The following is a 16,318-nucleotide window of genomic DNA, read 5'->3' as shown; positions in this document are numbered from 1 at the left end:
AAACATATTTATTTTATATTTATAACTACAAAAATATGCCCTTCCTATCTATTTCATTTGTCCTTTGCTGTGCTTTTATCAACGGTGCCATCAGACTGACAACTCTCACACGTTACTCAATTTTGACATTTCCTCGCCGCTCCTCACCTTGCCCGACCAACTACAATGGCAGCCTGGGACTGGCCATCGTTTTCCATCCTCAACACCTCAAGCACCCCAGATGAAGGCTTTGTTGATGGTTGTGATTTGTGAAGAGGAGGATTCATTCCATTAAGCCGCCACCGAAGCCCCAAGTACCGAATGCTCCGCCCGCCGCTGCTGTCTAGGAGCGGTAAGGAGCGACTAAGATCCGGGTTTGGGAGTTTGTATTGTTCTTGTATGAGCGCCTGCTGCCAAACAGAGTTATGTGTGGAATTTGCTGACGGCAGTGGGAACGGTCCTGCCTCTCGGTCATCTTCTCACGCTTGTTGCTGGTCACGTCCACACGATCCTCCTCTCTGTACTTGAAACATCTCAGTCAGGGATGAGAACAGCTACAACTATGTGGATGTTCTGATGGCCCATCACAAAGTCCTATTCCGGTATGTCCCAACAGCTTAACATTCTCTGGGCTCGGATCTCTTCACCTTTGGCCTGTCCCCCTGAGTACTGGGGCCACAATGAAAAAAAAAACAAATCAAAGAGAATAAAGAAAAAAAAGTTCTAAATCTACAAGAAAATGTGGAAAAAAGGGGTAAATTTACGAGAATAAAGTCATACATTTACAAGAGAAAAGTGGTAAATTCATGAGAATAAAGTGGTACATTTATGATAAAAAGTCATAAAAATGTACAAGAAAAAAGCTGTACATTCACAAGGAAAAATAAAACTAAAATTTGCGATCAATACGGTAGTACATTTATGAGAATAAAGTTGAAAATTTATGAGAAAAAATGTTTGTAAATTTACAAGAAAAAAGTGGTGAATTCATGACAATAAAGTGGTACATTTACAAGTCGTAAAAATGTACGTTGTACATTTACAAGAAAAAAGTGGTACATTCGTGAGGAAAAAAAACGAAAATTTGCGATGAATACAGTTGTACATTTATGAGAATAAAGTTGAAAATTTATGAGAAAAAAAATGCTGTGAATTTACAAGAAAAAAGTGGTACATTTGCGAGTAAAAATTATTATTTTTATATATTTTTTTGAATATATATTTAATATATTAATATTTCTTACAAATATATCATAACTTTACAACCATAAAGTGGTATAGTTATGAGAAAAGAGAGCATAAGGTCGTACATTTACAAGGAAGGTTGTAAATTTGAGAGAATAGAGTGGTACATTTACGGTAAAAAAAGAAAAAGTGAAAAATAGTTGACTCCAGGGAGTAGCTGGAGGCTGGGGGGGTTGACTGCTTTAAAGGAATAAGATAAGTGTCACGTAGACTGTATTCCCCTGAAGTAATCAGTGAGTTTGCACACAAGTAAATCTGATAGCGCTGATGGAGCACAGCTGACCTCATCTTGGATCTCATACAAACCAACACAGAACATCTATATATTAAATAATTACATGTAATATTATACATATGTGGGTGTGTGTTAGATGTATACAATGATATACGATAATGGTGTCACATATATGATTAATTATATTGCATATATGGTAATGGTAATGGTTTTATTTCATTTGAACATGCATCAGATTACAATTGAGTGCATCCCAGTATAATATATAATCAGTATAATATATGAAATTAAAATGCAAAAGTGTCCTTCAAGGTTGCCCTAAATGAATAAATAAATATCATGTTCCCAGTAGTGTTCAAATGTGATCCGTGTCCTGGGGGCATGAAAATAAGAATAATATGAAATCCTAAAAGTAAAAAAGAACCACTGGACTGGGACGCGTGTGGAGCGCGCCCCCGAGGCAAACTTCAACAACTGCGCGCGTCCCCGAGCGGCTGCTACTTAAGGCCCGGCGTCTCGCCTCTGCTTGACGAGCAGTGCGAATGTGTGTCTATCTACCCAGCTAGCTAGCCGAGGAAAGACGGACTACGGTCGGCCCCCGGCGATCCCCTCTTCGTGTGATCGCGCTTGCGTCTGCTGCCAAATAAAGACTATTTCGTCCGAGGTAAGACGGCCGTGCCATCGATGGTGAAACGGGGGTTTTTCGAGTGAGCGTCCCCGGGTCAAAACAACAGCCCCCTGCTACAGCGGACGTTAGCTTGCCGTCATTAGCCAGATGCTAACGTTAGCTAGTCGTGTCGCTAACTTGTTTGCTAGCTTCTCGTGTTACCCAACACCACCCCGTGTGGCGTTTAAACAAACTATTAAACAAACTATTGTTGTTTGTGTTACTTGTGTTACTTCCACCGAGCGGTGCTTGTAAACTTGCATGGTGAGCTCGGTAGCAGACGTGCTAAGCTAACGCTAACCCTCCATCGGTACATGGAGCTAACATTACGGCTCCTGCTGCCCGTCACGATAAGGCCTAGTATCCCTCTCAATTCGCTGCGGGTGACATCCGTCGACGTAAGCGTGTTGTTGTTTGGGTTGCTCGTATGACAGCAAATGAGAGCAAATGATCAACATAGCCACTGTGGTTGCTGTGAGGGACTTGGCTCCGAGCGGAGGCTTGAATGTCAGCTTTTAGCTCCGATGGAAGTCAAATCCGGATTTGAAGTCTACATGATCTTTTTAATCGGGTCTTGTAATTCCGACTGATCGTAAAGATGAAGTGTAGGAGCCAAATGATATGTTCCAGTTGTCGTAAAGGATGCGTGTATGAGTCCATGAATGCACTCAAACCCTCAAAGCAAACTCCAACTTTGCTGAAATGATATTCATTTTTGGGTAATGTTCTTTACACTGAAGAATTCTAGAGGTGGAATGTATCCGCCACACTGAACTCCACTTTCCTGTGTGGAACTGTCGAGCAGGGTATCTTGTTGCCATAACAACGCCGACTGAGCCAAGCATCAACAGAGGCGCTTTAACACAGATGGAAGTGCTTTTGAGAGCAAACCCAAGTAGAACATGAACTAATAATGCATCACAACAGGTTGTTGCTTGGTGGTAGTTCTTGTACTAGCAGCAGTACCGGAGCACCGTGATCCTCCATCGCCAGTTGCCTTCTCTTGTGACGCCCTGCAAGCGCGTGGCGTCTCTTTAAGGCGGCACGGAGTTGTTAATAAGGCTGAAGTGTCGGTGTTGATTGTATATCATAAAAGTACAGGAAACTTGTCAATTCATAAATAGATAGACTTTCTTTATTGTCATTGCACAATATCACAGCAGTGAAATTGGCAACAAAATGTTGTTGCCTGGCTCCCGCATAACAATAATAAAAAAAATAATAATAATCTATGAAATGTTAGTGTTGTGCTGTCCGCCACCTATAGATTTAGCAGTGCCTGTTTGCCCTCACTTTATAATGGGACTGTCTGTGATGGAGGAGGCCATATGGATCCGAACTCGGCTTAAGACCCCTCATACTACCTTCGTCTGCCAGAGAATAGGAAGGCATAGCAGCAAGGATCAAACGTTGTCACCACTGTGGCGAGCTCGGGTCTCACAGGAACTAGGAAGAGGGGCGCTCCAGCTTGCACAAGGACGTGGTCTTTACTTGCTGCTATCATCTAAGCAAACGCTCAACAACTCTGCACAGAGCGACAAGAGGGCACTCGCAGTGTGAACAACGATCATGAGACATGTGGAACACATTATGCAACCCCAAAATAAACACCTACACTATGCATGAACATACACCAAAATGGTATGTCTATCAACACGCCACAAGCACGTATTGCTCTTCTCCATGAGCAGCAGGTCACCGTGTTGGTTCCTACATTTCACACAGACACTAACGAATGGGACTTTCTCAACCTGCAGTTTGTTGAGGCGCTTTAAATGAACATTAACTCATGTTCTATTTCCCCGGCGTTGGATTGTCTGAGTCAACACGTTGCATCCATGCGTTTTTTTTCTCTCCACTTGGACAGCATATCAAGCGTGTCCCAAAGCATTCCATGTATGATCGTCTTCCTCTTTTGGTTTGGCGGACTCCCAACAAACTAGAGTGTGAGTCGGGGAAAGCACAGCGTCTGTACGGGGCAACCATGAGATCGTGGTCACGACTGGTGGAGAAACACGACATGCGGCCCTTTTGATGATATGATGACAAATGTTACACTTTTAAACCAGAAGCCCTCTGATAGAAGTGCTACACTTGAATACAACGTCTTTTAAAAGGTGATACGTGTGTGTGTGTGAGGTGCTCAGATGTTGGAACAGAGCCTATTGAGTGACCTCATGTGCCCTATTGATGGGGCTTTGTCATCATTCTTCTCCATTCAGTCTCTTCTCATTTATTGTCTTGCGCATCTGAATTGGATTGCATCTCAAGTGCTGTTGCAATTCATTTCTTTCCACGTTCACATTTAGACATTTAGGTTTTGATGAGGATTTACTTAATTTTGACAAATAGACATTTGTCTGATGAGGCACATGCGTCCATGTACGAGATGGACATCAATTGGCTATGTAAAACACAGTGTCACCCTTGGACTTGTGATGGTTTTTACTATGGGTGTCCCAATCCGATATCACTCATATCAGTCCAATATCAATGGAAAAAATGTCTTCTGATTAGATCAGCCTGAATCTAAAATCTCATATATTTTGTACTCTGATACCAGCAGTGCATTCCAGAGTCTGGGTAGCACTTCTGTCCAAAAGTACATTTAAAAAGTACTATTAAACACACCGCAGAACATGCAGAGATGCCCTAACTAGCTTGCACTCAGGCGGCGCCATCTTGAAACATGAGACGTCCGCATCAAATCCAGTTGATCTCAATATGAACCATGTGCTTGTTTTTGATGGCAGAATCTCCTTGTGCAGAGACTGAATAGAAGCTAGCAAGGGTTAGCTTAATTTAGGATGGCAAGTAGTTTTGTGCGTGTGCATGTGTGACTCGGGCTCAATGAGTATATTTCCATATGCAGTCGGAATTGCATGGGTGACTACATCTTCCTTAATGACGAGCACAGGCATTCCAGTTAGTTGAAGATTTAGTAGCAGAGTGCAGAGGCTGACATCCCATTAGATTAGCTAGTTTGTTACCAATAAAGAAATGTGCTTGACAATTTCAGGCATGTGTACTTAAGGTTTGTAGCTTTTTTTTTTTTTTACGAGACTCAGTTGAATTTAAATTTGATACAGTCTTATCATATCTTGATACTTCCCAAAAATATCGTGATATATGCTAAGGTCCATATTGCCTAACCATATCGCCCAGCCCTCACGTGATTTACGGTATCACCTCAATCCATATCACCCAGCCCTGTTTTGATTTTGTCTACAATCACGTCTTTAATCAAGGTTAAAGTGACGTCAAAGTGAAGGGTTCATTTATCCCCTTATTCAACATTTACATGAGTTTCTATGCTTTGCAAATTGGTTTCTGCATGTAAAACTATAAATGTGTTACATCTGTTTGGAACACAATATGATATCAAACTTGCATTATTTCTCACAGGAAACATTGATTCGGTTTGAGTTGGACCTTCTGGAACGAATAAATGACTATAACAGAGGTTTCACTTTGGAATGGCAGGCTCGCTCAGATAAAGGTCAGAGGTCATTGGTGAAAAGTACTTCATTTGTAATGCAACTTTTCTAAACTGCACGTCAGGGGTTGTAATGGAGAAAGGCGGCCATGTGGATGCCAAACAGGGCTTCAGTTGAGACATGGCGTCACGATGCCGCTACTTCAGTTTGCCACCTCATCTTTGTATTTGTGGGCTGCTAAAATAAGCATGTGGGTGTTTTATGCGTTTTGGGTATCCCTTTGGACACATTTTTTTGAACAAATATGCTTGCTGGGCTTATGTTTTTACAACATACACCCACTCATCACCATTCCAGTTCAACTAGGTTTTCATAATTCTGAATCCGTCCCACAATGTTACGCTGATTATTTATGTTTGGCCACAGAGAGGAACATGCTGGGGAAATAATTAGCAACTTTGTTGGGGTAGACGATGTCTACCATCATGTTAAAGTACTTTGTCCCAGTGTTCCTCTCCTCCTTCCTTTCCTTTTGTGATGTTGGGCATCATAAACTAAAGGCATGCTTACAGTAAGTACCAATGACCTAAAATGTAGTTTTTGCAGGAACAGTGTTTCCCACATTACTGCAATGTTTTTAATGGGGGGGGTTGTGCATCATTACTCGTTACTTAGATGTGGACATTTACGCCTAACCTTTACCGACAGCGACTCGACACGCCTGAAGTGGTTAGCCTTTTTGGGAACACTACAACGTACAGTAAGTCAATGTCTATGCATGCGCTGATCTTCCAGCTACGTTGATATAGAGACATATTTATATAACATAAGTTGCTGCTCGTACAACCTCCTTTAGACAGACAGAGTTGGAATAACATTACAATATTTGTTGTTTTTTGGCAACTTTTGCCAGTCTTCCAGGTCGCCATCTCGACATGCTTAGTTAGGGAGGGAGGGGGGTTGGGGCGCTCTAGTGTTTGTGATGAGATTCTGCCACAATTGAATGGTTCTCCAAGGAGATGCCTCCCCACATAAACGCTCCTCCTCACGACGACAGCATTTCATCCACATGATGTCCACATTTAACAGTAGGTGCCATTTATGTTGGCCAATTGCGTTTACGCGGACATGGGCCCTACAAATGAATGCACAGGAAACATTGAGTCAATATACTGTGTGCTTTTTCTTTAGCCATTGTGCTTGTTTTACAAAACCTTCCACTTTGAGATTTTCAAAGAAGTTTAAGGCCGCGTATCCAAATGTATTTCAGTAGTACAGTTTTCAGTCAGACCATTGCGACAATGTGACAGAAAGCCCACTGTGATATTGTTTTACCGTCTTATCTTCTCCCCTGATACGCAGTGGCCTGATTTGATGGATAAATGCTCCACAGAAAGGATGTCAGTTGCTGATGTGGGAACATGGAAGTGCGATGGCTTGTTTGTTCCACCATCTCCTCCACTTGTGAGTGGGAACAGCCGGCTGCCGTTTGTTGCGGCTTCTGTTGGATCCTAATGCATGTTTCCCTAATGGGGAAGCCAGTGGAGTGAAACCCGATCCTCCAGCGTTGTGGTGTGTTTAGAGCGACTGGAGCAAATGTCAACATCGCTGAGGGGTTTCCATGGAGAAAGTGCGAAGTGACGAGGAGCTCAAATGTTTTACCGCAACTTCTTTCGTCCAGGGGAAGTTGAGTTGCATATCACTCCATATCCCGACTTGGACCGCCTTTTTCAGACCGTGTCAGTGTGTGGCCACATAGAACAGGAAAGGGCCTAAGCGTAAACCGCTTGGTGTGTCTTACAAGGGATTTGTTCTCAACTTTTGACATTTGCAAATGAAATAATTGTAACACTCGTTACAAAACTCGCCCACCCGATCACTTCAGAAGTGAAGGTTTGCCTCCCAATTTCCTCATTGTGTCCTCAGTGCATCTGTCGGGTATCTTCGTAGAGGAATGTAGTGTCAAGCTCCATTTCCTGTCAGTCAAAAAATGTCATTCGGGATGGGCATTGGATTCAATACACATTGCTTTTTGTTGATCAGACATTTTGCTAGTGTTTTTGTTCCGAGTGCCATCGTGGTTCTCTTGCTTCCAGATTTGATTAACGTTGTCCTTCACACAATCTATTCTGGCCAGTCAGTTAATTGATCACAATACCAAGTGAATCCAGACGATCACAATTTGTCTTTCATTTCTCCTTTTTAGAGGTCACCACATTTCAAGAGAAGACGAAAGCCTTATTTGGAAATCTTATGGACGAAGGTGAGTGTTTAGTTTTTTTTGTTTTTTATGCCATCATCAGAAATGAGTGAAATCTCCAGTGTGGGAACTGCAAAATTAGCTGAAAGCCCAAACTCTGAAGAGCAGAGAAGGTTTGCCTGAACAAACAACTCAACCATTTCTTTTAGGGATGTCCCGATACGGCCTTTAGGATTGGGATCGGCTGCCGATCCGCTGTATTTTGAAGATCGGATAATATCGGCTTCTGTCATGAGATGGGGCCGATCTGGTTGCCGTATCACATTTATAACAAAGGGCCACGTGCTAGCATGCTCCAACATGGCCACCTGCATATATATATATATATATATATATATATATATATATATATATATATATATATATATATATATATATATATATATATATATAGATTCTGAGTGAAGATGGGAAGTACGTTTATTCTTGTAACCAACTCGTCGTACAAAGGTACAGAGGTTTGTTACAAAAGCCAAATGTTGTTGGTAATGTGGTGTAATCAAAAAGTACATTCAGCAATTCTTTGCTTGTATTATTTTTAACACTTTAAAGAGCTACTTTCATAACCACATTCAGTTCCACAAAGGCATGTTTGTAACAAAGCTTATTATTAATATTATTGCAAAGGGGGAAGAATGTCGGTATGGGATTGGATCGGCAAGACTACAAAAAAAATCTGATCGCAAGCCAAAACACGTGGAGCGAGACATCCCTAGTTTCTTCTTCTCGCCCTGCTGCAACAACCACCTAAACACTCTAATTTGGGGGAACAAACTGCTTAACCACATTTGTAAAATAATAACGATCACAAGGCAATCCACTGTAAATGTTCATAATTGAATACAGGTTTGGGTATAAACATTGAAATCATGATAAAACCTCATCTTGTTTTGGATTACAGACCAAATGTGTCATCCAATGCCACATATGAAAACTAATCTGCGTGTCCACCCTAGCATGCCTCCTAAACAAACAGGATATCTACTATATTTAGCCACCTAGCACATGCTCTTAAGTGCGGCGTGCTGTTTAACGGACTATTGTAGTGCCTGTTAGCCAGTTAATTTGTCTTCCAAACTACCAAGCTGGGCATAGAAGATGGACGGACGTGTGCAGAGGCTGAAAAGTTACATCTGGTTATGACAAAATGTAAGGATTTTTTTCATTTAATTGAGGGACATTTTGTTCACTGTCACAAACAGCATGCACGCCACCGTGGCTAAATAAGTGTAAAAGGTAAAAAACTGATTGACATGTACACTTGAGTATATAGCAGGCACTGTAGACTGCAGACACCATTGAGAATGATCACATATTCAGTGTTTAATCCATTCAGTCATTGAGTCATCTATGCCATCAGTAAATGGTTAAGTGGAAGCCACCTGGCTTAAATGAATAGCCAATAAAAGGGTGGCCCTCCTGCCACCCCATCAGGTCGTAGCATTGTTCTTAAGGCGGATTAGTCGGTGCCCGCAAGGAGCTGCCTTCACCGGCTCCATCAGTTGTGCATGCTAGCTGACTGACCCTGGCCTTGGCCCAGCTCCAGCTCCATGTCCTGTGCTAATTTAGTCCCATTGCTATTGCGTCTGCTACCGCTGCTGCTAGTATGCTTGGCAGCTAAAAGTGCTATTAATAGTTGCTAAGGCATTATCCTTATTGCAGCAGATGTGCAAGCATAGGGATTGTGTGTGTGCTTGTGTACACGCATTAACCTTGTCCACACAGATGCAGCCTGAAACCCAGATGTAAAACCAGATCTGGGCATGTCATGTGTTGCCTAAAGGCACTGGGTTACCCTGACTCCTACTCCACCAGTTTGGATTTACATATTCTAATCCTGTCATGGAAGGATGCAAATATCTGCTTTTAAGTTGACCTGTAAGAGTCTTAAAATGGTGGGTGATTGAATCCTGCAGCTTTGGACCGCAAGCTTTCCTTGACTGTCGGTGTATGCTCTCCATATAGCCGTGCTATAACATCTCCAAATCTCCTTTTGATCTTTCCTTTCCACACACGTTCTATCTCTCCAGTGTGGCTCTCCTTGTGTTGTCCAAGTGTGGGCAGGGCTATTAAAGAATGAGCTATGCAGGGTCGCAGTTGTGTCCCCACTTAATCCTCTCTATGCCTAATTGAAGAATGTCTGTACATTAGCAGTACTTGGACTATGCATCTTCCACTGTGATAATGGGGCAGACTAAGAGGACACGTCCCAGGGCCAACTCATAAATAAACTGAAATATTTACAATTAATTCGTGTATCGGAATGGGCAGCATAGAACCCTCATTGGAGCACCTCTGACGGGAATGTAAAAACGGGAAAATGGTGGCAGGCATGGAAGAAAATGCCATGCTAATAGCCGTGGAGGTAGCAGTGGTGTTCAGCATCCCACCGTAAATGATGATGATGATGATGGCTGGGTTTGCTTGAGAGATGAGGCACTTTTGAAGCAAAGGAGCCTCCGCATAAACAGTTGTTTATAGGTAGGTAGCACCAAATGGTTCTGTGGCGGACCCCCAGAAATGAATATCCATATACATTGCCAGAGCATGGCAGTAGTTCTTCCATCATTGTCGTGGAACATCTGTCTGGGCCTGCCAACCTCAGCTTCTTCCACAAGAGTTATACTTGTGAACTTTGATGTCAGTGTCGGATGCATGCCGCCTTGGAGTTATAAATAGCACGGAGAAGGAAGGTCTTTGATTGGTGACCCCCCCCCCCCCCACCTTTCTCTCTCTGACTCTTGACCAGAAATGAGTCGCCAGACTGCCACCGCGCTGCCCACAGGAACCTCCAAGTGCCCCGCCTCCCAGCGCGTGCCCACCCTGTCGGGGACCACCGCCTCCAACAGTGACCTGGCCAGCCTGTTCGAGTGCCCGGTGTGCTTCGACTATGTCCTGCCCCCCATCCTGCAGTGCCAGTCGGGACACCTGGTACGTCATCGCCAGTTCCTTGTTTGACAGGCCACATTGGGTGTGATGGGAATAACAGTTCTTCATTCAAGATTTTATGGATGCATATTTCAGCCCTATGCTGTACTTTCAAAGTTTTAAATTTACACGGCAAAAATGTATAGTTTTTTCATTGTAAGCCCCATGGGGTGTCCTAACACTGACCAGGACCAGGACAATAAAACTACAAGGAATCCAAATATTAGGGGTGTAACCATTTATTTTAATAACCATGCGATTGGTATCGCAGTACGACTCAAGGGCGATACTGATTCATTTAGAACGATACCATGTGAACCAATTCAGTAACTTCTTAGCCCAAAATTCAACCGGGGCAAAAAAATGACTTGTGGTATTAAATGTAAAATATTCAGCATCCTCAACTATAAAGTCTGTGTGTGCTTATGTCAGGTATGCTCCAACTGTCGGCCCAAACTCACCTGCTGCCCCACGTGCCGAGGGCCGCTGGGCTCCATCAGGAATCTGGCCATGGAGAAGGTGGCAAACTCTGTCCTCTTCCCCTGCAAATACGCCTCGTCGGGCTGCGAAGTCACGCTGCCACACACGGACAAGACGGAGCATGAGGAGCTGTGCGAGTTCCGACCATACTCCTGCCCGTGCCCTGGCGCCTCCTGCAAGTGGCAGGGCTCTCTGGACGCCGTCATGCCTCACTTGATGCATCAGCACAAGTCCATCACCACACTGCAGGTCAGCCTTCAACTAGCCGCCGTCCACAACGTCCCGACATTCGTATGGGACTCATTGCAGCTCATTCCAAGAAGGTCCGAAATGCAGTGGTTCCCATACATTAGGTTACTAGTGGCGGTCTACCGGGAATACATTTGGACCGCCACAAGTTGCTGAAGACTTTAGGAGTGTTACTTCATATCTTCAGGGCTCTCAGCATGTAGAAAGTCAAAGGGGTGTTCTATGCTCTATAATCATTTTATTAATGAAATCTATATCACACAAATTCATTTATCACAGTTGGGTCTGGAACCAATTACCCCCAACGAACGAGGCATTGTATCAAACATCTCTACTTGAAGATCTTCTAGTCTTTCTGAAGGCTTTAATGGGACCCCTGCTCTCAAACGGCAGAACGTAGGACATTGACTTTGTTTGAAAAGCCCAAGAACTCTGCTCCTCCACCACTTTGATCATTGAAAGGCAGCCTTCTTGAGACGGGATTGGTTGCGTGGTTCCCTCAGCCGTGACCTAAAGACTCCTGCCACGGGACCAAGATCAATACTTGCCACTCCAGCGTAAGCACCGCGTTTGCAGGCGGAGTTGGGTATCGATCAGGCCAATATGGACTCTGCAATGACTCTGCTCCTTGCAAGTTGTTGTTGTTGTTGTGGCCATGTTGCATCATCGTCGTCTTTATTTGCATAACGTGGTGAGTGTTGCACGAGGGCCTTGATTCCATCTCTGCGTCTATGCCCTCACAAATGTAGCTCGTCCTTTTAAAAACTCTAGTGGAGATTTCCCAAAACTGAGGCTCGCTGTTTGTGTGTGGACGGGCTAAAAGAGTGCGTCATACGAAACGTGTACCATATTAGCATCTTTTGACCCTTGCTCAACAGAACTAAAGTTAATGACTTGGGGGTGTTTTTTTTCTTCGTCTTCTTCTTTATTTCGAACATGAAAAACATCCAAAGTACCACAAACCAACCCAAATCAATATAAATAAAAATACCTATGTATACGTAAACATACACATGTTGAAAAGGGAGGGTTCATTGAACGCCACATCGTGATGAGCCGACGTGGGATCATGTTTCCAGGCTTTTGATTGGCCAAAAGGTCCATGACAGACGCTGAATGTGTGATGAGGCGTGTCAAGTGAAGCCTGTGGTCTAAAATAATGTGTCGTGTTTTTTCCCAGGGGGAGGACATTGTGTTTTTGGCCACAGACATAAACCTGCCGGGCGCAGTGGACTGGGTGATGATGCAGTCCTGCTTCGGCTTCCACTTCATGCTGGTGCTGGAGAAGCAGGAGAAGTATGACGGCCACCAACAGTTCTTTGCCATCGTGCAGCTCATTGGGACTCGCAAGCAGGCGGAAAACTTTGCGTACCGGCTGGAGCTGAACGGCCACCGGCGCCGCCTGACCTGGGAGGCCACGCCGCGTTCCATCCACGAGGGCATCGCCACCGCCATCATGAACAGCGACTGTCTGGTGTTCGACACGTCCATCGCACAGCTCTTTGCCGAGAACGGCAACCTGGGCATCAACGTGACCATCTCCATGTGCTAAGAACTCGCCAGAAGAAGCGGGGGGACATGAAGTTCCATATGGATTGGGGGCATTTTGGGGGGGTGAGATCGCTCCCTTTCTCTCACTCTCCGTGCCGCACCCCTTGAAGACACTATCCAGTTGACTGTCTGGTCAGGCAGCCACCAGGCCAGGGGGCGTGTGGGAGGGGCATGAGGATATAACCGTAGAGATGGCCGTAGCCTTATAAACGCAACACCAACTCCTTTATGTGGGATTCACACCGTATCCTTGGAAACATGCTCTCCTTGTCTGTTTGTCCGTATGTGTGTACTGTTTGCCCCCCCCCCCCCCCCCCCCCCCACACCCTCGTCGGGCATCTCCTCACACTACACGACTGCCGTTCGATCTCACCACGGACGCCCTGCTCTACGCTAGGCAGCAAGCTAGCCGCCTCGCCACACCGTTAGTTGTACCCGGCTACCGGGGCCGTGTCCTGCGTGATGGAAGTTATGGAGCTCCCAGGACGCCGCCACGCCACTCTCATGACTCCTAGGACGCCGCCACGCCGCTCATGACTCTTGGATTACCCCCTCCCTCCCGGATTTGCCAATGCAAGTGATCACAACGGCAGACACCTGTGTGTGTGTGTGTGTGTGTGTGTGTATGAGAGCGTATCAAAGAAACAAGGGGGGGATGGGGGTACAACCACATTTCAGTTGAGTCAAGTTTAAGTAGATTTTTCTATGGGTGTACGCGTGCATATGAATGAAAGAACGGTCAACAATTGGCCACCCCCCCCTCACCGATGAGCATCCAAACTGGACTCTGCCAAGGATGCTACCATCGTTATTCAATGGAGACGATCCTTAAAACTGTTTGGGTTTTTCGTAATGACTCTAAAACACGAAGGCGGTTGTAAAACTTGTGGTTAAACTTCAGTGTTTGTAGGTTTAAAAAAAAAATAGCAAGTTGTTTTCATCTTCATCCTCCGCCCGATTGGATGGTTCTTTTCTCCCCCCCCCCCCTTCATCTATTTGTAAAAGTTGTCGTCTTTTATTTTATACGTGTGAGCAAGGTGGGGGCGTCCCCCCCCCTTTTCACTCTCTCTCTTCATGTGGAGTCTCAGTAACCTTGCTGCTGTCCCTCAGCTTGACCCTCCCCGTGACCTTTTCTTTTAACATCGTTAAATAAATTTATCTTTTTCATACCTGGAGTTTTTTCTTTGGAAAGCTCAGCTGGATCCCAGCGGCTTCATTAGCATATTTTATTATTCCCAGGTCTCCTTTGTCGTCTGCAATATTCCGTTCCATCACCAACTAATGGTTGAACCTTATTTTGTTAAACGTGTTTCTATTCCAACAGATGCCAAGCTTGAAGTTTTCATACCAACACGTGCCGAGCTGCGTTGGTAAGTCTTTTTTTGCATCAAAAAGTCTATTCCAGCACAGGAGGCAGCTGCTTTACTTTGTAGTGTATCATATCATGTACTTTATTGCTGTCCCATACTCTCAAATGAAAGCAACCCTGCTTTTGCTGCCCCCTCCTGGACAGACAGAGAACTGAGTCTTTAAATGCTTTTTTTTTTTTAGTACGATGAAGAACTAGTGGACCAGCCATTTGTATTTTATATATTAATGTGCTAAGCATTATGTTTGGACTGTGGTAGGTTAAATTATCGATGAAAGTACTTTTATTTTACTGACGACGTGCGTGACGTCACATCCGTTTGGTCACTTCCCTATTGCGTCTGGAAAGAGTGGAAGACCATTGCAGTTGTGCTTTGCTAGTCTGCTGCCATCCAACGTGAAGCATCATGGAGACTATGCTTGTAGATATTTGTCTACAAGATGTTTGCCTCATGTATAAAAACATAACTCGTGCTGCTATGTTTAATAACTGCGTCGATTTCTACACAATGTACGAATGATGCGAGGCGGCTGTCGCCCTCTGCTGGACGTTCATAGAACTGCAGTATGAAAAGTAGTAGAAGCGATTTATTTGTTTTGTTTTTTTTACATGTGCTGACAACAAAATCATGTGAATGTGGTGGAGGTAAGGCTTCTATTAATTACTAAACTCATTTGAAAATGAACATGATTGTGTTGGAAGACTCATACACGCTTTTAAAGACGAGGCTTGAATCCTTCTATGATGACCAGAGCAATATTTCTGCTCAGCCACAAGAGGGCGGCATTTGACTGCCAGGGGTGGCTTGTTGCTTGTTATACTGTATGTGCTAATACCAGCTATATACAGTAGGTGGGGGGCCACTACAGTTATTGTGCTAATACCAGCTATATACAGTAGGTGGGGGCCACTACAGTTATTGTGCTAATACCAGCCATATGCAGGAGGTGGGGGGCCACTACAGTTATTGTGCTAATACCAGCTATATACAGTAGGTGGGGGCCACTACAGTTATTGTGCTAATACCAGCCATATACAGTAGGTGGGGGGCCACTGCAGTTATTGTGCCAATACCAGCCATATACAGTAGGTGGGGGGCCACTACAGTTATTGTGCTAATACCAGCTATATACAGTAGGTGGGGGCCACTACAGTTATTGTGCTAATACCAGCTATATACAGTAGGTGGGGGCCACTACAGTTATTGTGCTAATACCAGCCATATACAGTAGGTGGGGGCCACTACAGTTATTGTGCTATTACCAGCCATATACAGTAGGTGGGGGCCACTACAGTTATTGTGCTAATACCAGCTATATACAGTAGGTGGGGGCCACTACAGTTATTGTGCTATTACCAGCCATATACAGTAGGTGGGGGCCACTACAGTTATTGTGCTAATACCAGCCATATACAGTAGGTGGGGGCCACTACAGTTATTGTGCCAATACCAGCCATATACAGTAGGTGGGGGCCACTACAGTTATTGTGCTAATACCAGCTATATACAGTAGGTGGGGGGCCACTACAGTTATTGTGCTAATACCAGCTATATACAGTAGGTGGGGGGCCACTACAGTTATTGTGCTAATACCAGCTATATACAGTAGGTGGGGGGCCACTACAGTTATTGTGCTAATACCAGCCATATACAGTAGGTGGGGGGCCACTACAGTTATTGTGCGAATACCAGCTATATACAGTAGGTGGGGGGCCACTGCAGTTATTGTGCTAATACCAGCCATATACAGTAGGTGGGGGCCACTACAGTTATTGTGCTAATACCAGCTATATACAGTAGGTGGGTAGAACTTGAGAACATAGAACATATTTAAGTAAAGTTGATGAATCATGGCAGGGAGCCCCTAGGATCAGTGCACAATTTGATCAGGAGCGTATTTGTCTAGAAGAGTATTTC

The 16,318-nt window shown here is 44.3% G+C and overlaps 1 protein-coding gene across 1 annotated transcript; it reads left to right on the top strand.

Moving 5' to 3' along the window:
- The first annotated feature begins 1,965 nt into the window (after positions 1-1,965).
- On the top strand, positions 1,966-13,324 carry siah1 (siah E3 ubiquitin protein ligase 1). Its single transcript, XM_058076258.2, has 5 exons — positions 1,966-2,123; positions 7,770-7,826; positions 10,573-10,754; positions 11,184-11,480; positions 12,661-13,324. Exons 2-5 carry the CDS (start codon positions 7,817-7,819, stop codon positions 13,030-13,032), a joined length of 861 nt encoding a protein of 286 aa, XP_057932241.1. The 5' UTR covers positions 1,966-2,123; positions 7,770-7,816; the 3' UTR covers positions 13,033-13,324.
- Positions 13,325-16,318: the final 2,994 nt, after the last annotated feature.

The sequence above is a fragment of the Doryrhamphus excisus genome, linkage group LG1 (genome assembly GCF_037039965.1).
Source record: "Doryrhamphus excisus strain RoL-2023G ecotype Guam linkage group LG1, RoL_Dexc_Guam_v1.1, whole genome shotgun sequence".
In the NCBI taxonomy this organism is placed as follows: Eukaryota; Metazoa; Chordata; class Actinopteri; order Syngnathiformes; family Syngnathidae; genus Doryrhamphus; species Doryrhamphus excisus.
The sequence above is the reverse complement of the archived record's forward strand: the minus strand, read 5'-3'. Positions and strand labels throughout refer to the sequence as shown.

Coding starts and splice junctions, on each gene's coding strand:
- siah1 (XM_058076258.2), top strand. Junction 10,755..11,183: donor AGTGCCAGTCGGGACACCTG/GTACGTCATCGC, acceptor TGCTTATGTCAG/GTATGCTCCAACTGTCGGCC. Junction 11,481..12,660: donor AGTCCATCACCACACTGCAG/GTCAGCCTTCAA, acceptor GTTTTTTCCCAG/GGGGAGGACATTGTGTTTTT.